The sequence below is a fragment of the Haliaeetus leucocephalus genome, unplaced genomic scaffold (assembly GCF_000737465.1).
Source record: "Haliaeetus leucocephalus isolate CR32 unplaced genomic scaffold, Haliaeetus_leucocephalus-4.0 Scaffold306, whole genome shotgun sequence".
NCBI lineage: Eukaryota > Metazoa > Chordata > Aves > Accipitriformes > Accipitridae > Haliaeetus > Haliaeetus leucocephalus.
In genome coordinates this window covers 4,152,336-4,176,792 of record NW_010972742.1, presented here as the reverse complement: position 1 = coordinate 4,176,792, position 24,457 = coordinate 4,152,336, and the positions used below count along the sequence as shown (strand labels likewise).

At 48.6% G+C, this 24,457-nt stretch overlaps 1 protein-coding gene across 1 annotated transcript in view; it reads left to right on the top strand.

The window, feature by feature from the left end:
* Positions 1–19,324, top strand: part of LOC104834027 (chromosome unknown open reading frame, human C9orf171) — a 61,731-nt gene extending 42,407 nt beyond the window's left edge. The window contains exons 4-7 of the mRNA XM_010571110.1: positions 7,896–7,998; positions 8,470–8,475; positions 9,607–9,702; positions 19,256–19,324. Coding sequence (XP_010569412.1) covers positions 7,896–7,998; positions 8,470–8,475; positions 9,607–9,702; positions 19,256–19,324 — 274 coding nt within the window. The remainder of the gene's footprint in view (positions 1–7,895; positions 7,999–8,469; positions 8,476–9,606; positions 9,703–19,255) is intronic.
* Positions 19,325–24,457: the final 5,133 nt, after the last annotated feature.

Here is a 24,457-nt window from a genome sequence, read left to right as displayed (position 1 = left end):
TTTAAAAACATTTTAGTGTATTTATATGTGGGCCGGGGGGGGGGGGGGGGGGGAAGCTAGTCTAGCTATAGACCAGCTGCAAAGTTATGTCAAAGAAACAGAAGAGCAGAGGGTGTTCCTGGAAAGAATTCACCAGGAAAAGCTAGATGGGCAAGAAAGACGAATATTACAGCAAGCCCACATCAGATTCACAGTCACTGGAAGCCAGACAAAAAGAGAGTGTAAAGCCACAAGAGTCCAAAACATTGGGGCAAACAGAAGTTTTAGAAAAAAAAAATCCAAGCACTGACAAAACAAATTGTAAAAATGTAACATAGTGACTGGAATCACTGTCAGGCTGAAGGCACCAGAAAAATGCAACCAAGTTAAAAAGTATAGGACTCCCATCAATTCAGATAATTGCATATCCTATCCGGTTCCACAGTGAAAGGCACTTTGTGTCTCTGCCACCATTCTCACATTGCCAAGATAAGAATTTCTATTTCTATTTCAAGGATAATTTTCTTCTACTGGAGGCGTTCCAGGCTGGGTATATGCTCGCATCGCTGTGTGTATGTTAGTTATCGCAGAGCTCCCAGCTGCATCTGCCTGGATCATGCTGCCTTGCGCCTGGGTGGCTGCAGCATCTGGTTGGGCAGAAAGACCTGTTACCCCCCTTCAAAAAAAAAAAAAAAATCCTGAGTGCACCGTGAAGATACTGGTTCTCCTTCAGTGTAGTCATTTACTGCAGTTGTAACAGTTTCTGACTACTTCAGACTCCCAGCTTAAGAGAAAACAAACAGCAAAAGTCATGGTTTGGCATAAGGTTCAGGTCCTGCACATCAGCCACAGAGCTGGAAAAAAAAAAGATCTAAAGAACAGAGATTTACAGCCCTTATTACCAATTGCATTACACTGAAGAGGAAAGTAATTTACTCTCTCACACAGATTGGCTGTTGTCCATGGGTTTATCTCCATTGATTACCACTGGCTGAAAAAATTCTTCCAAAACTTTTACCATCTAAAACTACTACTTGCCACAAGTGGCCTTTTTCCCTTGCAAACTTCTGCTTTTGCAGTCTGTGCAATGAAAACCTGGGTCAGGGGGAAATAATCACAGAATCCTTTTTGTGAAAGCAGAGCTTTTCAGCCCTCATTGACATATTTTCCTTTCAAACGAAGTAATGTTCCCACCCAGCCAGAGAGATTCAAGCATGGGATGGAGGTCAAGGGGAAGACCTTGCTCTTTGATTTGTTTTGCTCAGCGTTGTGGGGTTTTTCTCTCGTTTTTTTATTCATCGGGATGTTTTGCATTTGTTGATGACTGCAGACTGAGCGCTGTTCACTCTCAGCCATGGATTGAGACCTCCAGGCAGAATAGCTCTGTCCCGTAATCACATCCCACCTGAGTTTCTCAGAGGGTAACAGCAAATTTCCAGTCAGTAGACAAATGTGTTGAAGGCAAATCTAGATAATCTTCAATTAAGTTAGCCAAAGGGTATCTCCAACCCAAAAATCAATGCTAATGCACAAATTTCAGCTTGTGAAGCCAGTTATTTAATGGGTAAGAGCTGGCTTGGTACTTCACTGCAAGACACATGTTTCCATGTGTGCATTTAGGACCGTTACAAGTATACGCCTCACTCTTGGCCTGGGAGGGAATAGTAAAGCAAATTGGTGCTCTTGTAACCATGTGTACTCCTAAGTACAGCTATGAGCATCTGATAAATCTTTTAAAGTGCATGTTTACAATGGATTTTATTCTTTTTACTGTTCTATACATACGAGCCCTCTGAGCAAAATAACAGATCCTCTGACACTTAGAAGAAGCCACTACCTCATTGGCTGCCCACAGTGAAATAATTTATATTTTTATTTCCTCATCCAAATTACAAGGATTGTAAAGAAGCTTCAGCAATTCAGAGTAATCAGTGCTTTGACGGCACAGATCCTGCAGCTGCCGCGTGGGTGGAAGACCCACTATTTCAACTGAGAGTTTTGCCAGCCCAAAGACTGCAAAAAAAAATTGGTCCCTGAGTGTTTTCTACCAATTTTTCTCTTGTTATTTTCTTCAGTGGTTAATGGAAAGTGAGGACAAGTGGAGATCATTTAAAAATGATCTTTCAGGCCTCTCCATGGGTTTATTGCCAGGACCTATTTAGAGGACCATAAAGCTGTAAGGGGCCTATAACTTTACTGTATAGTCCACAAGCTGCTTAGGAAAATGAAGAGCCTTTACATTCACACCCTGCTTGTTTTGCCATCTCTCCCTCTCCTTACAAACACACCCACACGCGTGTGTGCAGGGACTGCGGGAGCCGCTAATTGAATTCACTCTTGTGAAAGCGTTAACAAATTGTAAGTGACCTTTTATACAAATTTCAAAGTCAAGAATTCACCACTAACTGCACATCCCTCTTCTGCCATTCACTGTTATGCAAAACCCACAAACAATTAAAAGAAATAACGAAGAGCCCAGCGGCCCTCTTTCCTAATTAGCTGCAGGAGGCAATGCTTGGGAGTGTGGCTAAGTGCTTCAATTACCTCGGCCCTCCTCGCTGCCCTTGTTAGAAGAGACAGGTCCACCAGCCAAAGGGGAACAATTAAGGCAAGGCAGAGCCAGGCAGTTTGCAGGGGGATGCCGGGGCTGTGCCGGCTCTCGCACAAGGGCCAGAGCTGTAATCATACCCCAGATTCCTGCTGGGCTACACAGAGACAAATTAATGGTAGATAGATTGCTAGCTCCAGCCCATCAGTAACGAGAGAGGAAGGGAGACAATATAGCAGTACAAGGGAACTGTAATCAGAGTTTTCCTGTGCTATCAGCCCCCTTTCAGGGCAGAGGGACCTGAGCATTAATGCCTTACTGCTGCCTGCATTGGCAGGACCCCAAGGCCCCGAGCAGAATCACAGACCGCAGCTTGTGCTTTATTTGCTGAAGATAATCTGTGCTAGCTGCATCGAGGAGCCCCATGCTCCAGAGATGCTAGAGACCAAACCGGTTCCCAATAAGGAATCAACCTGAGCTGGTGGGAGCTGGTTCAGCTGACCCAGCCACAAGCCAGGGGAAGATCTCTATATGGACACTACTACCACCGGACAAATCCTTCCCATCATGAAGTACATGAGAAAGGAATACAAAGGTGGTACACCCTGCAGCTGTCTGCCCTGTGAACTGAAGACTCCAAAGAGAGATCCTGGCTGTGCAGCAAAAGCACATCACCCTAGACAAAAAGACACCAGCAAAGACTAAAGCCCTCTGAAACCTCATTAACCTTTCAAGAAAGGGTTAAAATGTCAGGATAGGCAGTGGTGTTGCAACACAGTTTTGACATCACAACTGTAAAAAAAAAAAAATCAATTATATGATTTATCTGTTGCATGAGCACCCACGCAGGGCCAGATCCTGCTGCCACTAAGCTGCTGTTGAAATTAGAGCAGTGTTTTCGGCGCAGCCCAAACATCTGCGCGGCCACCAGGGAGTCGATGCCTGTGCAAGTGTCCTATGCTCCCTCGCTCCACTCCCTGGCGGATCCCATCCTGACCAGCAGTGGGAAGAGTGCTGCAGGAGCTGTCTGCACTCGCTGGAGAGCTACCCGGAAAATCCACGGGCTGAAGTTTGCGCTAAAATATTTACAAGCCCCTGTGCTTTTGAATTATACAAGAAAGAGGCAATCACAAGTCAGTTTTTACCCTTTTACAGCACAACTTAGCAATCAAATTGATTGCACCTTTTAAGCTAGTATGAACCCCCTTCCTGAGCAAAACCGTTTGTATCCACTTTTGCCAAGTACCTTTTTTTCAGTTGATATATAAACCTTTGAAAAACAAGTTTGAGGCGAGACTGACAACCTTGAAACCTCAAGAGCAGCATGGCATTGATGGGTGCCGCTCCCTGAGCTGAGTATTATAGATAGATTTTAATTTCATTTTAACAAAATAGCTGTCTCCAGTGGAAGAAGCATCAAGAGCTAAATGAGGACCCGTCTTGAGCTGAATCACGTTGAACAGACCTCGGCACTGTCATTGATTTTCTGGGAAGAAAAAAACTGCCTCTGGCTACTAAACCAAATTAGTAGTCACTGATGACCAATTATTTTGCCCCACTGTGAACGGAGAGGCGTACTAAAATTCCAGTTTGTCAGACCCAAGGCTCCCTTCTCAAACACCTTTCAACAAGCGTGTACCAAAAGTCCCTCAGATGGTTCTGACGCCTTCCTGTTTTCGGCAACTTCTCCTCCAAAGTTTTAATGAGCTGCTGCTCTGAGGATGGCCTGCCAGAAAGGGAACCCTTCCCAGCTCGGTGGAGCACTATTTGGCATGGCACAAATCACAGCTGTCAGAATTTATACACACATACACAAAAAAGTGTCAGCCTAATGTTTGCAAATTATAATTACCATTTCTCTTGCATGTCCCTGGTGCCTTCATTTTAGATAAATCCCAGCTCTGAGGTATCAGCTGCAAAGCACCGGAGGCTCATATCGAGTAGAATAGATTTAACTAGTTTGTAGCTCATTTAAGGCCTACACTGTTTTATTTTAATATTGTTAATACTTTATTATACTTTTTAACATTGTTTTCACAGTAAAATAGCCTATTAGGAGGCTGCAGCTTCTTTTCCAGGAGATTTCTGGCAGACTAGCATACCACATTGTATAACCGAGTTAGAAGGCACTTGTCATTTCAGTTGAAAATAGGTCTGTACCCTGACTCTTGAAAGTAAATTAGAGAGAGAGTCTATTAAAGAGACAGGAACTGTTTCAGGGATAATAGTTTTGAAAATGTGCACAGATAAATTTTAAAATATTTAGGAAATGTCAACATTAGAAGTGGCTCCAACTATTTGACTATAAAAGGAAGCAGCTGATTATTTTTTTCCACAATTATAAATAATTTGTTACATCCTATCAGAACTTCTTTCCTTTTCCTTTCTGTGGCAGGGTGCTTGTGCCAAAACAAGGAGATCTGAGTTACTCAGAACGAGGTGGATTTTAATCTGCAATAAGCGTTTTCAGCGGATGTTTCCCCCACTCTCCCCACAGCATCTGCAGATGATAACAGCAAAGTCCTCCCAGTTCAGAGGAGTAACATCTGGGCAGGGTGACAAAAGGGAACAGAACACACAAGCCGTTCATTCCTGTCCTTAAGTAACACCAAGGTGAGAAGACTTTTCCCAAAGGCCAGCTGCAAATGAGAAATACTGTCACGCTGCCAAGCAGCACCAATATTGGGGCCAAAATTCCCCGTCCACTCCAACAAGATCAGCGTTTGACCTACAAAGAAAAAGCTGCCTCACCGAAATTTCTCCGGTAACCTTAGTCAAAGAAGCGTGTTACCTGATACCCCCTGCTTTTCCCACTTTCTCAGTATTTCTTTCAAAGGAGGCAGGAAAACCAGACGAAGCCTCACGTCCTACAGCCCCACCAGACCTTATGTGTATAACTAAGCACATGAGTCATTCCTACCGATTTCAAAGAGGCAGTTCATGCGTGTATCATTCCAGGCATGATTCTATACTTTGCTGGATCAGGACTTAAATGCGATTAATCACACGGCAGGGAAGGATCTCTGAAGAGCATCAACCCAAATGTGTCCTTTCAAGCATTTACTTACAAGCCAGCTGTGGACTAATCAGTCACCAACTGGCTGGTCCACTGGAGATGGTAAAAGTCACCTCCATAGAGATGTGAAAACACATTCAACTACCACAGAAAAATCAATAATCAAACACTACAGACAAAGGCTCAAGGTTTTCTTGCATCCCTCCTGCTATTCCTGCACACCAGGAAAGCTCCTGCCTTGGAGAGCAAAGGGACAGGCCAAGGAAACAAGCCCACGTGCAAGGCTCACCATGTGCTTGTGCCAGAAATACCAAAATTTACACCACGCAATGAGACTGGAGACCCACTCGGACAATAAGACACTTGGCCACAGGTTTGCCACATCTTTTATCCTTTGTAAATATTTTGCTCAGCTCTGATCAGTATGAAATAGCAAACTGGAAGGGAAGGAGGGGAGAGAAGGGGGGACAACAAAGGGTAAACGTTGGTGTCACCTTTGGCACTGGGTGTCTCCAGATAACGGTCTGGAGCAGCACAGCTGATTGGTAAGCAAAGCCTTGAAAAGCCCTGCAGCATGTGATCTATGAAACAGAAGGTCTGCAGAAGGATGTCTCCTCTGATATGAATGCCCCCTTGGGATGTATATTGCTGGATTGCACATCTAGTATCATTAGAAAACACGGCCATAGATTAGGCTGTTTTGAAGCATGTGGCGTGCAATAATTAAGTAATAAAAGTCACCACAGGGGTGAAGGAACAAGAAACAGAAGAGTTACTATTTGCATACACACTGCCGGCGCTCTCTGTGATCGTCAAAGATTCTCCAGACTGCTAAAAGCTGGCTGCTACCGATTTTGGACCCACTCCTGCCAAAAGCCATGAAGCACCAGCTCGCTCTGTGGCACACGGGCGCTCTCTGCAGAAAACAACCTTCTGGTGGAATTGGTGGCCCAGAAGCAGCCCAGCAGTTAGCCCAAATCCCCAGTGCCCCGCAGTTGGTCCAGACAGGCAGGGAAAGCACTGCCTTTCTGTTCTGGGAACTACAGCTGAAGGCACTGTGGGCTACAGGTGGGAGCAGAGCTGGAAGTGATGGCTCCACAGTCATTGATTGCAGCTAAGATGGGAAAAGTCCCTCCCCAGCAAGGCGTGCAAGGACAAGGACCAATAAAACTTCAGATCAAGGTCCTCCATCACCTTCAAGTGTTTGCTTCTGGGGGGAAAAGAACAGCAGCAGGACCACAGCAATAAGTGATATGCTGTCCTCAAGGCAAGAACCCTGCTGCTGCCACTGCCAGTTCTGCCTCCCATGGTGGCTGATGAAGTTAAAGTATCCGCACCTGCAAGGAGCAAGACTCAACAATTTCAGGCTGTAGCTCTGCCACAACTTGGTCAGGTTAATGCCAGCTCAGAGCAGCTGAACAGGACGCTGGCCAACAAGCAACTGCCTTTTTTTTTTTTTTTTTACTATTTTTCTAGAACCATGGTCATCTGCAGCTCCCCTCTGCTGCTGTCTCCTCCTGGCCAGGATGCTCCCTGGTACCCTGTTTCAAGGGGCAAATACATCTGGTTTGTACAGCTGAGGCACTAGACCGGGGCTCAGCATTTGAGCTCCCCTTTCTGCTGCAGACACCTGACCATCTGCACCGAGTCCACTTTTATCCCTATTCAGATTGCTTACGGCAGCACTTATTCCTCTCACCCAACATATCATTGCATCTATTTGTGGCTTTTTGGTATACCACAGTAGTGCTATTTTAATAGCAAAAGCAGTGTTATTTTAGCAAAACACACTTTGCACCCAGTGGTTCTTCCCAGCTGCCATGGCTGTGTCAGTCTGGAGGGGACCCAGCCAGAGCTGCTCCTCTGAGCTCCAGGGTGGCAATGCAAAAGCCCAGCTCTCTGCTTCTGGACATTGCCGCATTCAGTGCTTCCATTATTCACCATTGGATACCAGTTGGGAAATGCTCTCCTGGAGCCATAGCAGGGCCCAAGGTTGAGCCACAGTCTTTGGTGCTCCGTGGTCCTTCCAGCACACCTGGGCTTGAACAGAGGTAGTGATACAGGCCTTATAAAAAAAGGTTGTGCAAAGATGGAACTTGTGCCCATCCTGGAGAATGCCCTAGCGCAGTCCTACTACGGGTTATCACAAGTGTGTGCAGGCTGTGGGGTATTAACTGCAAATGAATGTGGGTTGGAGTCTTTCTTGAGGAAGAGAAAGCCTTTCCCAGTGTGAGGGTTTATTCATGTTCTCACTAGTCACACTTTCCAGGAGCAGAGGTATGAATCAGTATGGGGAAGTAAAGAGAGGTATTACCCTGGAAATTATATTGTTGTCTTTTCAATGTTTTCCAGGCCTTGCACTCCCCTTTTTGACCTCCTCCAACACAAATATAAGGAGCTGTGGATGGAGCAGCAGAGAGCCCTGACAGCAGCCCAGCGAGTGGAGAAGAAAAAGGTGATAATACTCCAGCAGCGCTTTCCCTTGCTGTGCGCAGCACTGCTACCAGGCGTAACCCCCCACTGTCCTACCCCATGATGAATGGACTCCTCCCAGCCATGGGGAGGGCTCTCAGCTGGGAAAACACCCTCCCTGACTACTAGAAGGCTGGTGAAGCCTAACAAAGACAAGTTGCTTCCCAGTCAAGATGGGCCTGGCTTCAGCCAGAACGTGTCCTGTGGGGTGATGCCATAGGAGTGAACACCAGATACGCAAATCACAATGTGTGTGCATGAAAGTGCTCTAGAGACAAAAGGTAAGGTGGGTTTTTTTGAAGTATTTTTGTACCTGAAGATATAGGCAGGAGCTGAACAATCTCTCCAAGGCAGTGGTGCTTTGGGCAAGGCCTTTCAAAGGCTTAGACACCTGTCCTGCAGAGACACCTTTCTAGCTATCATCAAGCATCTGTCTGCATCAATATGCCTCTAGTCACAGGTTGCCCAGCTAAACTCCTGGTATCAATTAAAATGGAGGCTCTGGTTCTTTTTGCGTCACCACAAATAGCAAAATGCCCTGCTGTAACAAAGAATTAAGTTTCAAAATATCTTTGGTATTTATGTCATCCTCATGCCGGGACCCCTGCAGACTGTCCTTTGGACAGCATCAGCTCTGCTCAGGTTACCTGTGACAGCGGGCAAAACAATGGAATGGCCAACAAATGTTCAAAGGACCAGCACCAGCCCTGAGCCTGGCATGGTGGTGTTGATGCCAGCAGCCACAGCAGTTGTTAGAGTGCAACGCTGTGCTGTTAAACACACCAATATTGTAATAACATTTAAAAGCAGCCAATGACTGTTTTATTAGTTAATGGCTCAAAGAAGAGTCGAGCTAATATGGTAATGACCAATTTCAATGGGCTTACTGCCATCACAAACTATGCTTTATAGTTGAAGTGCAAGAATACAGTGTTCTTAATTAGCAGCTACTTTATGAATACACAAGCCTAGGATGTTGGCAAGTGCATCCCTACCTTATCTATTAATGACTGATGTTTTTAATCACTAAGTTCCCTTCATCAAGTTCCCAAAGCCTGCAGCCACCAATGACTGAGTTAAGCAACACAAACCTACATCCTAGACCACAGAGCAGACAGATTCCCCAGGGTTTCACACAGTGGCCAAAACATTCACCAGGTACCTGCACTGGCTTGTGCTGGGACTGCCAAGCACTGCAAACTGCAATTAATCAGGAGAGCAACACACACACCGGACAGCCGGGAAACCCCACCATGGTGGGGCTGGTGGAAGTGACTTTCCCAGCTAGTGATGAGCCATTGCTCTAGCTCAGAGCACAGGGCTTTCTGCAGGCAGGGGTCATCTCACTGGGATGCTGTATAAAGGAGACACTCAGAGCTGGCAGCTACTCAAGTCTTTCTCATCAGTATGTTTTAGATACCAGTATTAGCTGCATGGACATGAAAAACTACCCAGATCAGGCTTTTGTGATCATCAGTCCAAAGTGACTTTTAGTCTTGTTCATCCCAGTGTCATTACGTTGCATGACACCAGCTGGATGTATATAGCTGTGCAGCCGTTTCAGCCCATTCTTGTTTGCCTTTGGTTACAGAAAGACAAAGTGCGTGAAACTCGCACCACATTGCTGCGAAAACACCCACTACCTGCAAAGGAAGAGTCCTTCTGGCACCTGCCCCACTTGGAGAAGGTATGGAGCACTTGATTGAACTCAGGGACACCTTCTAACCTTGCTCACATGCCCTGGTAACACCCTTAGCACACAGTGAAGGTAGACACAAGGCTCTTACCTCAGAGCTCCCCAAGACCCAGACCCTAAAATGGTCCTGCACTGAATGTGTTCAAACATCAGCCCTTTTGGACTTCAGGGTGGGATATTTTTTGCGGCCATAAGCCCTGGAAGAGACACAGCAGTTGCCCAGTTAAAGGCCTAATGACTTATTTTCTAACTTGTGTGCGCTTTCATGAGCTTCGTGAGATTAGAAGCATCTTTTTATATCTCCCTGTTAGTACTGGGGTGGCCTTTGCTCTCTGCTGGTTTTCCTGCAACTACCCTACACAAGCAGGACAATCAGACCTGCATTTTGGTAGCCTGCCATTTAATCGGCTCTCACCATAACTAATTCAAACGACGTCAGATGTTTCAAGAAGCATTTTCACCCTAAGTGTTAGAGCTTTCTAGAAAGCCTGCACTCTTGACACCTCTCTAAACTTCCTGATTGACAATATTCACCCTGAGACTGAACAAAGGGTCTAGCCGGGTTACAGATATGCGTGACACTTCCTTTAATTGATCCAAATAAGAGCCAAGGTGAAGATTTCTTGTTCTAGCAATGGAATCTAAACATCTCCCTGAATCCATCTGCGCATCCTACTGTGCTCTGGGGTACTTGTTTGAATTCCGTTAGCTTTGTTTGTGGTGTAAATTACAGGGAAACTTCAAGTGAAGAGCTAGGGGGCATTTTAGGAAGGAAGGGAAAAGAGCTGGGCAAGCAGAATGGAAAGGAGACACCAGAAAGTCTGAAAGCACTGAAACCCTGCAGGGAGTTTATATGGCCAAAATCATATCTGGCATTGATAGATACCACTGCAAAGAGCCTCTCAGCCCTCCGCCCCAGCCCTTGTTCTGATGGGGTTATTTTTTTTGCCATGCTGTTGATTTTTAACTGCAGTTTAAACCTACGAAGAAGCCTTGTGACTTCCTGAAGCTAATTTACTTGTACAAGTTGGAGAGTTTCGACCAAGAAACGTGTTTTGCACCACCTTGATGTATTCCTCTTACGTCCTGTCTAAGACTGTCCGATTAGCATATGTCAGTAATCATTTATCCCCGCTGCCTGTCAGCACAGAGCTGCTGCTGCGGCTAGTGTCAGGGAAAGAACATGACCGATCGCTGTTAAACAGATTGTGTAAGTCACACGAGATGCTGGGGCAAGCCTCCTCTTTAGAGCTCCTCTCACCCCAGACCTTTCCATCACTATTCATTTTTCAGCCTGTGTTTTTCTTCATGCTTTCCCTTTTGTTTCATCCATGACTGTGGTTGGGTTCCTCCCCTAGCCACAGCTCTCAAACCTCTGAGTCTTTTCTTCTTCTCTCTGCCTTTCTCCTTCCTCTTCTCTTCCCTTCCTTCCCAGGAGCAGCATCCAGGGGAGGAGGGACAGCTCATTTTGCACAGCCTCTGCAGATTGTCTGTACGCCTCCTTTCTCATTACATTAACCTGGAAGGTTTGCCTTTCCCCAGCTGCAGATCATGCACAGCCCATGTTAGAACTCGGATCAGGAAATTCATTGCTCAGTTGAGTTTCAGTGCATGGTTTCCTCCATGGAAAAATAAGTTCTCTTGAACATCCATAAACACCCAGTGAAAAGCAGCAACAACCCAGAGAAAGCTGACGGTTCCCAAAGACCCTTGGTAGCCTCCAAACTGTGCTTTAACTGTCTCTGTAAAGTTGGGTTCTACATAGGTGATGGTGGAATGGTCTTGAAAGACCAACTGGCCTAACACTTCAACCAAACCCAGGGACTCCAGGAGACACCCTATCAATCCCTCCTTTACAAGGGTGACAACAGAGACCAGTGCTCCAAAGAGGTGAGGGAGCTTGTTCTTGCAGGGTTTCTGTCCTCCTGAAACCTTTCTCAGGCTCATCCATGGTGGTGGATAACTACTTTATGGCTTCTTTAAGACTCAGTGGCCTGAGCAGGCCAGCTGTTGGCACTGACCACTGTAGACAGTTTACTAAAACACTGTCTTTAATCCATATAAAGCTCCCATCCTACTGCGCAAAAGCAGTATGAAAAGCAACCACAAAAATATCACTTTACAGAAAACTTGTTAGCAGACTCCCATCTGCATATTATTTCCTACCAGCCTTCAGTGACATTGTTCCGCTCTGGCCATTACAGAGGATGCTCATGACCTGGGAACAATTTCAAACTCTGGGCAAGAACATTCAGAGACTCTGTTGCCCTGACCGCAGCCCCACTTTGGACTATTTCTCCATGTGACCTGAGGCTGGTGCAAGGTGCAGGGGTGTGACATGTCCTCAGGCCACTCATCCTTCTTGTCACTCAGTCACCCCCTGTCATCTGGCATGATGCCTTTCAGTCTGGCCTGCTCTGGTGGGGGAGCAATGCAGAGCACCCAGCTACTGAGATGGTTGTAAATCAAAGCAGGGAGCAGCAGGAAGATGACATTTTGTTCCTTTAGACCCATAAAAATCAACAAGGAGGACTTTTCTATTCCCATCCTGACCCCTTACAGAGAACTGCAGGAACTGAGCACGGATGTAACTACTGGCCCTTAAACTGGACTTTCCATTCAGTCCCTGCAAGACTATCTCCTGGCACCACGCTAGAGCTTGCAGAGGAAGAAAAGAAAACAAAGGAGCTTTGCCCTCCCCACTAATTGCTTCTGCTTGCTTCCTGCATTGCCAGGGCTGCATGACATTACATAGTCATTCAGTCAGTAAAGTGTAGACAAATTGACTATATTTTCATTTGGATTTAGGTTTCAGCCCCACTGCTTTAGAATAATGGCCCACGCTATTAAGCTAACTGGGTGATTTACAGGCTCTCCCATACCGGGTGATCGCTCCTGCTCTGCGTCTCGCTCTGGAGGACCGACCTGGCGTGTGGTCTCCTGGGCCCTCCAGCTCGCTAAGACAAACAGGTCACAGGGAGCCAGTCATGTCCTGATGGGCAGTTCATTAAGGAAAGTTGCTGAATTGTAGGGTTTTCATTTGTTTTGTGTTGTTTTGGTTTTTTACAAAACCAAACAGAAGTTAACTCCTTACTCACCTCAGCAAGATGCTTCTACTGCCCTCCTCTTCCTCAGTCATGCCCCAAGGCAAATGGCCTCTGCCTTGCTCTGCTTGCAGTGACATGATTCCTGGGCTCAGGTTTTGCCAACACAGCTGGGACTGTGCACCAAGACTTCATTTATTTGTAGATGTGGGACTACATTCCCTGAGGACTGTACCTCAAGCACCTAGCATGGACATAAATAAATATTCCTGTCCCCCATGTTCATGGGGTGCATCCTGTCCCTGTGGCACTCATCACTAGCATCATCCTGGCCCAGGCAGAATGGCATCCCTGGTGTCAACCAAACTCTGGAAAGGATGTTGCTGCCACAATATTGCATCCCCACAGCCTTGCCTGTGCCAGGGTGAGGCTCCAGCTACCTCCATTTGAATATTTGGCAGTCACAATCCAAACCAGTAAGTCAATGCTGGCTACTCCGCAATAGATTTCCAGGGTTCTGTCAAGTCAATCCAGAAGGATTCAGGTGGCGACACCTCATGCAGCAGTGATGTAGGACAGAATTCACCCATGTGTCAAAATAGCTCCACGCACCACATGTCGCTGACACACACCAGGGTTTTTCCTTTGCTCATTAGAGAATTCCAGCTTGCACAGACATTCAAGGTGGCTTTCCAGGGAGAATAGTCTTGTTTACTTGACCAGACAGGGGGAGGATAGAAAATGCAGCAACTTTGGACAACACTTTTGTCAACACACGCTGCCTTCCCGAGCAGATGAAACGAGCTACACTCAATGCGCGATATGAATAAGCGATAAGCAATTGACGAGCAAGTGTTCGGGTACCTTGGCAAAAGACTTAATTTGCAACCTGGCACAAAATCAAAGGCTCTGTCAACGGCTGAGCGGCTCTCCCGCGTATGCCTTGCGTTACCTGGGAAAGCTCTGTCAGGTAAATTTCCACTGAAAGTAATTAGAGGAATCCCCACTGTATAAACTTTGCAGCAAAATTCTGGGCTCCAGAATTTGATTCTCACCAGGGATCCGATATCTGCTCACAGCCTGATCCTTCATCAGAATTAACAGTTGAGGTTTAACACATACACACAAAAATGTTCCACATTTTTTTTTAATGCCTTACCTCTATTTTTGTCTAAAGAGCTGAACTGACAAGCACAGCTCATGTAATCTTGCAACTGTTGTCTTGTCAGAAAAGCCATAGACTCTGCTTAAATAACCTAGGCTTGATACGCAAAGCACACAGTGGGCTGGCTTTCCAGATACAGCATTTATCCTCCCAGGTTTGAGGGCAGCAAAACTTCATGGAGCTGGAGTGTTATAAAACTTGTCTCCTGGGGCTTAAATAGGGCTTAAAGACTAGAGCAATGAGTTCAAGAGCTTTCTGTTGCCATGGTACCAGATCAAACCTCCCTTCAGCTGGGATTTTGGCTGACCAAAAAAAAAAAAAATCAGTGTCACCCAATGGCTGTTCAATGGCCCAAGTGACATGAATTGGTGGGTCCCAGCCCCGCAGTGACAATCCAAAGCAGCACCGCTGGCCTTCAGTGATGACCTGCCTACAACAGGCACAATGCGAAAAGAAAATACAACACCCTGCAGGGTTCCAAATGGGCAGCAGAGACCCAGCTACCCCGAGCATGATCCCTGCACCTCTCCACCGGGACCACAGCAGAGATGCCACCTCCCACACCACAGCCATTCTGTGACTAAATGCAGCCTCCAGGTGCCAGTCACCATCACCACATATTCTTGCAGATTCTGCAGGTTTTCTCATTTTGCCTAGTAGCTGAAGCTTCCAGCAATGCAATTGCTCAAATCACAGCAAAGCATTTCCATGGTCCAGCCTTTCCCAGTATCCCTCTGCATGTGCCCTGGACACTCAACCTCTCCATCACACCCTACTGCTGCCCTTTGCCATCCTTAGCTCTTCCTCGTGTCTCCCTCAGAGACATGGTAACCCATCATTCCTCCACTATTTTCATTGCTTTCCAACATCTCCTGATTAACACAAGAAAACACCACTGCTCCCTGCACAGCCGTACAGCCTGGACCATCTCCAGAGCAGGCTCCACCTCGATCCAAGCCCTGGTGTCCAAAGGCAGCACAAGGAACTGCTGGCAACCAATGTCCATTGCTGGTATGGAGATATTCACCCGTGAAGGAAGATACTTCAGGTGCTTGCAGCCTCACAGTTTGCTGTAGAGTAAACCCCCAAGCTCTGTGTTGGGTTACAGGTGAGCACCAACCATTGCTTTCAGTGCTACATACTGTTTCGTACACAAATCCACAGAAATGCTTTTTAAATGGACTTGGGGTTTCATTCGTGGACCTATTCTGCCTTCTGCAGAGATGCTATTTACCAACAGACAACTTAGTTTGAAGTAAAGCTGTTGCTTGGCATGAAAAGGGTCAGGATTCAAATCTCAGAAACACATGAGGTCGGCAAGAAAGCTGCCAGCTCTGGTCTGACCCCGCTTCACCTGCCAAGGGAGGCACATGCTAGGTTACAGCTCCAGCGGTTAATTCTCCTTTACTCACAATATTGCCCTGACCAAGTGACCAGTGAACTCCAGTGAACATCTGTGGCCCTTATTTTCAGGAAGCAAATAAAAAAATCCCAAATCTCCATGGGGCATTAAATACAGCAGCCAAAAATTGCTGAGCACTTTTTGAAGCCTTTCTGGGTTTGAGGTAAATAAGGTTCATTTAGCCCAGACTCCCTTGTCCTGCATTTCCCCATTTTCTTAGAATTAGAAAGGTGAGGGCAGAAAAATCAACCCCATTCATTAAACCAGTTAAGCGCACTACTGCCACGAAAAGCCACAGTATTTGTAACCCTAATAATCCAACACACACCTCCAAGCTCAGCTCATCTTGGACGGAATAACGTCTGTTTTAAAAGTACCTGCCTCTCTCTAACTTGTCATGGCATTTGTTGACAACCCTATTGAAAGCCGCTCTCAATGCAGCTGTGAAGGATCTTTCAGCACCTCTTTCTCTTTCCTAGACAGTTTTTGAAAGGGAGGGGAGAAAAAAAAAAGCCATCAATACAGGGGGAAAAAGGCATCAGCAGCCAACATCAGCTGATGAAGCGCCTCACCTGGGCCCCCAGCACACCGCCTCCAATTAAATCAAAATGGTTTGTTTTTAATGGTCTTTTACACTGACAAGTGGGCTATCATTCCAGGCCTAGAGAGCTGTCAGGGAGCCGAGGCAAATCCTCCGTTGATAATGCCCAATGCTTCCAATTAGGAGCCGAGGCCGCTCCTGGCGCACTAACGATTCCCCAGCCTCCCCCAAGGCCCCTTCGGCGCTGGCTGTTTCGTCTTCCCTCTTCCTCCGCCGCAAATTACTGACACAAAACGGAGGCGCCCCGGTGCCTCCTCACCACGCCGGGCCCCGGCCCTGTTGGATTTAATGAGGTGATGGAAGTTTTTGCGGCTCTTTCGCTAAATTCTTTTCTTGTTTGACAGCTGCTTGAGTGTTGACCTTATAAAAGATTTAGTGTTTCTCATTATTTTCTGTCAAGCTTTACAAGTGATAGCTTCACGGAAATCATTTGCATCTCGATGTGCGCGCGCGCGCGGTTTTTGTCTGTACGGGGATGCTCGGCGCGGCGTGCGTCAGTGTGTACACCCTACCTCTCTCCGTATTGTGTATTTCATTCCCTCCTCCCTCCCTGAAAAAAAACTACAAACATGGCACTGTTGTTTTGGGGGAAAAAAAACAAACAGGAGAGGACTTAAAAGGCCCAGGATTTGTTAGACTTCTGTAAATGAGGGGCGTTTTGAAAAAGGAATAGAGATTGGTTTCCTATAAAGAGAGCTCAAGAAAGTGTTTTGTCACCCACTAAAAGGATTTGATCAAACGGATGATGGAAAAACTCAGCTGAGTCTAGGGCCAGCTTTGTTGTTAAAAGTGGAAAATCATACAAGGCTGGGAAGCTGCCTTTGAGCAGGCGGGCAGAGCCAGGCAGGTGCTGGGAGAGGAACAGGTACAGCCGCCTCTCCCTGCGGCCGAGTGTGGATCCTTGCAGGGCAGGAGGAGAGCCTGGTGCTGCTTGTTACCTACTTCAGCCCTTCTCATGGGTTTTTTTCTCAACATCTCCCACAAATCATCACAAACCATTTAATCCAGCTATAATAATTAAAACTTTCCCCCAGAAGCTGAGCTTACTGACCACCCAAGGGTGCTCACAGTGCCCAGCAGCTACAGTACACACACCCGAGCACCCATCTCAACGTCGACAAGCCCAACACCAACAGCACGCACAAAACTCCAGTCGGTCGCTGGGGTATATGGTCTGCTGCTGTCAGGGGAGCTCTGCCTTCCCCGTACCAGCTTCGCCTTTCTGTATCTCACATGCAATTTATTACTTCTCCATTAACATACCTGTTTCTGCTTACAACATGCATGTGGTTGTACTAATGCTTGACAAGAGATTATTTACAGTTCTCCAATTTAAAACATTATCATAACTGAGAACCCAAATGAAAATAACTCCCAAATACATATTTAAGTTTTAGGAGTCATAAGGTTTTTTTATTACCCCTCAAATTCTTTGAAGCAAGCACTGGCATTACAACATCCCAGCTGCAAGTGTCCTGCAGGTTTTAATTTGTCAATAGGAAATGCAATGAACAACAGTAAAACATTGCTTCTAATCAGCAGCTAAAAACCATTGCAGCTCCATCATGCTGCAAGGAAAAACCACCAAGCTTGTGCCTACAAACTATATTCCCATCCTGCTACAGCCAGTGCTCCAAATCCATGATTCAGACAAAATCCTGGCATAACAGCCCATAACCACATCAGAGTAACGGTCAAGATCATCAGCTGTCTCTAGAGGAAGTACCTTTGGGTTCATCATTTAAAATATGAATTAGAAGAATCAGAGATGAGGATTCATCACGGGCATTGACTTCTCAACACCAGTCTCTGTCATAAGACCTTTGACCCAAGGACACCCTTATCTTGACTCTGATTACTGGCCCTCGTTATGAGAGGGTTTCTCAGTTTTTAAAATAGCACTTGTCCCCTGTCCTACACCTGGTGCTTCCCACTTACTCATGCTGAGGGCAGAAGCTGGCATCCCTCAACTTTGTCAAGGCTCTGCTAATTTTAATTACTGCCAGTTGTGGCTCAGTGTGACATTTCTCACCTGGGAGCTTTGTACCAAGACTGGAGTGAATGAACTACTTTTTCCTCCCCTGTGGCTTCAACCCAGTCCCAGGCAGAAATTTTCCTCTGCCCATTTCCCAGTGCTGGTGGGCAGGCAGCACGATGGGGAAGGCAGAGGCACATTCAAGAGAAGCAGCTCAACTGCCCTTACCTGCAGGCACTGGATTTTTCCAACAATCCCAGCTCTGAGGGAAAAACTCCCACATATTTAACAGGAGGCTGGAGTTGGGCCAGCTGGGGATTGTACCTGCCAGCTCCCAGGGGCTATCCGCCTACTGTAGCAGCCCTTGGTTTTGCCTCCCCAACCTTTCCCTCCCAGAGAGGGGTTACGTCACCACTGGTACTTGTGAGAAAGCAAAAACATCCAGAAACAACTGTCTGAAGTTAGGCACTCAAATGCATATTTAAGTACCTGAACGCCTTCCTCCGGCGAGGGGGAATAGCTAAATATGCTTTGTTTGTCTTGATTAATGAGATCACTAGCAAGCTTTTCAGGGCAAAGACTGCTGTGTATTTTTACATATGCAAAACCTGACATCCAGCCAGCCTGAGCAGGGTGGGGGAAGCGGGACGCAGCTCCGCACACCCACACAAGGCACAAGGCACAAGGGCATGTATGGCACAAGGAATTGTGTCGGGGCAGGTAGAACCCGTGGCCCACCCCCACCGTAAACCCACTCCTTACATGAAGACACACATCTCAGTAACTCTGCGTCTACTGTATAGGTTTGCTGCATGCAGCTGTGTGTAAACTCGACTGCTCACCCCAAAGGGCCCTGGGACTTTCTCCCCCTTTGTCAGGGGCATCTGTTCACCCCCTCCCCACCTCGAAGGTGATTCCTGGGGAGACACTGCTTGTGTGTTTGTTGGGCTGGTCATGCAAGAATCCCTGGCCCCAAAAGGGGCTTCCCTGGGAGCTCTGAGCCCATCCTGGTCCCCTCAGTGAAGCACACAAGTCCTGTGTTGTAGGAGACGAGTCAAATTTATTTCAGGGTCCACCCTAAGGCATGCCAGCATTTGAAAATGTCAGACAACAAACACACTGTAGTAAGACTACAGGATCTTGTTACTAGAGCAGAATAAGAATTTCACGAAGTCAATCAGAAAACTAGTCCTCATTTTAAACAGGTTAAGTGTTTAACTTCAGCTGAAGCAATGTCTCCCAAACAGTCAAAAACCCTTGTGCTAATCTGCAGTCTCTTCCCTGTTTGTGCTACAACCTATTTTCTTTGGCTGGCTGCTCGCTGTAACCAATCATTTATCTGCTCCTTTCGTTATAGGTTGGGCCTCATCTCAGTACTTTTCCAGACCGTGACGCTCGTAAAAAGGCGTTCAGTGCCTCCCATTGAGAAGTGCCTGTGAGATGTGGTCCCCTTCCCCAGAACATCCACACAGCGAGGACCACAGCACTGCTGGGCACCACAGCCCCTAGACACTGCAATGGCCATAGGCTGTAGGCTTTCTCTCTGGTTTTAAGAAGTTATGCTAATGCAGATATAGCCAAATAAATCATAAATAAGAGAGGAATTATTCTGTCTCAGCCTGTTCATTGCTTTGTGTCAGCTGCACAACGCCTTACTCAGCCCGATGACCATCATTTTCATTGTGCTCAAGGTAACAACACTCACACCAGGAACGGAGCAGTGTTTGCACCAGTGCAGCCCCAGAGGGAAAGCAGAACAGTCTTCTTCACTGTCTGTTCTGAACAAATACATTAAATGCAACCATATCCCAGCTGATATCAAGTCTATAATATCTCATAATCCATCAGTCCTTCCCATTTCTTTGCCAAATAAGCTTCCCATCACTGCCTGATTCAGCAAAGCCCTTGCCTATGTGAAGGCACACAAACACCTGCTTTAAGCATGCTGCCAAATTGAGGCCTCACCACAGAGCGATGCCTTCACTTGAAGATGGCTCCAGCCAGTTCCACACTTACCCTCTAATAGCTGCTGGTGCCTGGTGTCCCTCAGGGCTGAGCCTCTCCAGGCAGCTGCTGAACAAACTCAAACTCCACCAACACCAACTCAACAACACAGCACCCAAACCCCAGCTTGGTCACCAACAGGTGACAGCAGGGGCTCAGACAGGTACCAACACATATAAAATCCATCTCATCCCAACAGGGTGTTTCACCTTAAGAAAATATCACTTGGTAACAACTGTGATTACTTTAACTGTGCATCTCCAAGATTGCTAGAGCAATAATTAATTACTCCTACATAATCTGCTCATCACATCTACCGTTATAGCTCAGATTGTACCAGATAATATTTAAGTCCAATGTTAGCTTTCAGTTTTCATATTCATCATCCTGGTGGCACTCAGCGACCTCAGGTGTGTTCACCCCAGGATGGTCTGGACACCCCAGGGCCATGCTCTGAGAGGTGAGATCTGCTGTCCTGGGCAGCCCCAGCTTCATCCCCAGCTCAGGAAGGGGCCGGTAAAGCACTGCAGAGGGGGTGGATGTGCCCAACACAACTTTGCCCCACATACCTCAGCACGGGGGCTAGCTCAGCGCTCCTACATAGACCCACCAGCAGCCAAGGGACACAAAGAAGCCATGCAGAGCCCAGGGCTCATCCCCCACCAGATTTCCAGCCAAACCTGCTGCATCGGCACCCACCTTTAAAGCCAAACCTCAAAGAGTCCTTCATAACATTAAACTGCATTACTCAAGACACAAGAACAAAGTAAACTGCAGGGGCAGCTTTTCTTACCCTTCCCAGGACAAGGAAGGCTCCATCCACACCAGCTGCTCCAGCATTTCCCACATCCCCTCCTTAGGGGCAGGTTGTGTCTCAACCTGCCCTTTACGTAAGGAAGCAGCTGTAGCAAACTCCACCCTGCCCAGACCTGAGCCGAGGGAGGAAAGAAATTGCCTGCTCCACACCGGAGAAACCCTGGTATGCGGTTCCCTCTTTTTAGTACAGGCCTCTAAATAAAACCCATATAAAATAACTAGGAGGATAACAGTAAGTTTTGTCATGCTGGCAGGGGTGGATTATAACCGGAGACCTTTCCCACCTCCCCAGGGAGGGAGGAAGCCAGGCCTTAAATGACTTGTCTTGCTAAAAATGACACTGTTTACGTGTGTGAGAAACCCAGGCACGAGGTTTGCCCTGCTGCCTGGCAGGAGCCACGTCCAGCTCTTGGTCCAGCCACAGCATCTGTGTCCGCCTGCAGCAACTGCTCAGGTCCTTGGGGCATGCAGAGGGAAGGAAGCATCTCTAGCGAGTCCTGCCTCGCTGGAAAAGGGCTGGCAAACAAATGCGGTGTGAACCAAGCCCACGCAGACCTGCTGATTCGGGACAGGTCCAAGAAGCTAGCAAAGAGACCAGAAACCCAAAAATAACAGCCAAATCAAACGAAGCGCGTTCAGAAGGAGACACGGCTCGGCGGGGCTTGTAGCCGACAGTCCTGCCCTACTGTGCCCCGAAATCCCAAGCAGCCTCGTGTCCCAAATGACCTGAGTCTTACAGCTCGGCCGGGAGCAGGGGGCACCCACTCCCCGCTGCATCAGCACCCACCTGCACCCCATGTGGGGCAAGCCCACCCTACCTGGCCCACCCGGGGTGCCACCTCCGACTCGTCCCCACTGCAGCCCCCCGTTCTCCACCACCCCCAGCCCGTGACCAAGCTCACTGGGGGACACAACCAAGCCGCAAGCCGGGGGTCCGTGTGTCGTGTGTGTGTGTCCCCCGGTCCTGCTCCCCCCTTGCCCCGGCGGAGCCCGGTGCCGGGGTCCCGACCCCCTGAGCAGCCCCGGCCACCCTCCGGCGCTGGACGCTCCTTGTCCTGCAGTGACACCCACTGGTAAAGGGGATTTTAACGCTGCTGCAGGTTCCCCACCGCCGGGCCCTCCTCCTCGGCACTGCGACCCTCCAGCTGACTGTCCCCCCCCATCATTTCTGCCGTTTTCCCACCACCACCCCCACCCCGAGACACCCTGCCCTTCTCTTTCTTGGGAAGATCCCTTCATTTCGTTACCGGAGCATCCCACCGAAGCCTGTCGCTGCTGAGCATCCTTCTCTGTGCCTGCCTGGGCACGGCCTTTCCGAGCACCCAGCTTGGCTTCAGGGAGAAATGCAGTATTTCTCCGGGGATTTTCCTCCCTAAACCAGAGCTTTTCAGGATACTGGTCTCTGCACCACCAGCAGATATTTCTAGACTAACTCTTGCTACAGTCATGGCCACAGCTCAGCAGCCTGTTGCCCTCCAACCCCTGGCCCAGCTGTGGAGGTGTCCCCCAGCCCCGTCAGGGCTCTCCCCACACCCCAAACCTCCGGGGAACGCCTGGGGTTAGCCCTGCCCCATGGCCCCAGGGCCAAACCCGCACCAGCAACTGGTGCCAGGAGAGCCTGACCCTGTCTGTCGGCAGCACCCGGCGAGGTGGGATGCACAGCAGCTCCCAAAGCTGTTGGGGTCCTACAGCCAGCCCTGGGGTGTGATTGGGGCTTGTGAGGAGGTGACTGGAAATGCAGCTGGCATCAGGGTTCTCCTCTTGTCTGGTGCATACCTGTGTATCTGCGAAGAGGAACAGCCTAGAAAATGGGATTTAAGGGCAGACACACACAGGGAAGGCGGTGTATGTTGCTTGGTGGGCTGTACACGGGATTTCCTACCTGTCCTGGGAGCCACAGACAAATCATTTGGATCCCACTTGTCCAGTGTCCAGTGATGTAAGGGGGATACCACATATGGGCAGAATGGGGAGTCTGCCTTTCTGCCTTGGGGAGTCTAGTTCTGAAACAATTTAATAATGATAATATTAATAATTCATATTAACTAATGTCAGTCACATTGACATTAGAACAGGAGTAGCAAGTGCATCTGTAGCTGCTGGGAGGTCCAAGTATGGCCTAGGAGTGACAGTGTCTGTCCCCAGGGCCTTGGCTGGGGATGGCACATTGCAGTGCCTGCCCAGGGATGCGGATCAGACCCCACACACATACCCCCCCAAAAATCTTGCACAGCACCAGAGAGTGGGTCTGATCTGGAAACTTCCTTGCAGTTGTTTGAAGGCAGATGCTTTATTCAAGAGAAGGAAACACAGCAGCAGACCCACCAGCCCAAACTTGTCCCTGCATGGCTGATCCAAATCCTGATTCCAAACCCACTCCCAGCCCTGCCCCCTCTTCTGGTCCCAAACACAACCTCAGTACTGCTCCTGATCCCAGTGCCAATTTCCATCCCAAATGGGGTCTAATGGTTGGATATGGAGGCTGCCAGAGCCCAGGAGCCAACACAGTCACACTGCAAAGAGGTAGGAAACCCCATCAGGGTCTCTGCCCCATTTCTCACTGGGACCGGTTCCTGCACATCTGTTGCTCTGGTCCAGCCCCAAGCGACGCTTGGCCCAGCCGCACCTGGGGAGGCTTGTGCTGCAAAACCAACCTCTGGCAGACCAGGACCCTTCAGCCTGACCCCCCCAGTCCCTTGCACTGGGGCAGCACCTCTGTGCTGGGAAGGAGACAAGGCAGAGCAGCAGCAGGGATCCCGCACCCAGGGTCGAGGAGGACATGCAGCCCCCAGCACTGAGCATGTTCCCCCCCCCAGGGTGGGGGCAGGCTGGGACCGGGGTTGATGCTGATTTTGTCCCTGGGTTTATCCTCCTATAAGGCTCTTTTGTTCCGCTGCCCCCATCCCAGCCGGCCCCGAGCCTGCAGGGCCGAGGGCAGGAGGTGCTGGGGGCCCTGCCTGCGCCGCTGCCCGACAGCTGGCAGCCGGGCTTCCCGGGGACGGGGAGGGGGGGGACTCTCCCCTCCTATGATCGCCTCCAAGCTGCCGGCCAAGGGCGGCTTTGGAAGAGGGACAAGATGCAGCTGCCTGGCCGGGAAGGTGGGGAATAGAGGGAATCGAGTATTTGAGAAATAACCAACGACATCGCTTTAAAGTGGCGCAGCTTAGCGCACCTGGGGGTGGATATTTTCCTCATCTCCGCGGCGAAGGGTCTACCCCCCCCCCAAGGAAAAGCTCCTAAATAAACCCTCGAGGAGGCAGGAGCCAGTCTGACCAGGAGGAAGGTGGGAGTCCTGCGTGAGTCGGTCCCTCTCCAGCCCGGGAGAGCAACAGCAGCAAAACGCCCCCCCCGACGGGGCGGGAGGGAGGAAACTTGGTGCCTCCGGGAAAAACGGGCAGGGCGGGCAGCCCGGGCTGGGACCATCGGGCTTTTATTTAAAAAGGGATTGACGGCAGGAAAAATTCGCCCTGAGCGCGGTCCCTTCCCAGTTGCACCAGTAGGTACCGCCGCTGGGCGCTGGGAGAGCGGCAAGAGCGGCCCCGGCTCCGCCGCGCCGGGTGGGAGGCGATGCCCGGTGGCCCCGCGTCTGCTTGTGCTAAAGGACTTCTCTGCTCGTTCACAACCGATTTCGAGGGGATTCAACGAAATTCCCAGCTCCGAGGCTCACCTCGGGCTCAGAGCAGCCGCCTCTGCGCTGGGCTTTGGAGAAGGTTTTGGTGCTTTGCTTTTCCTTTTTCTC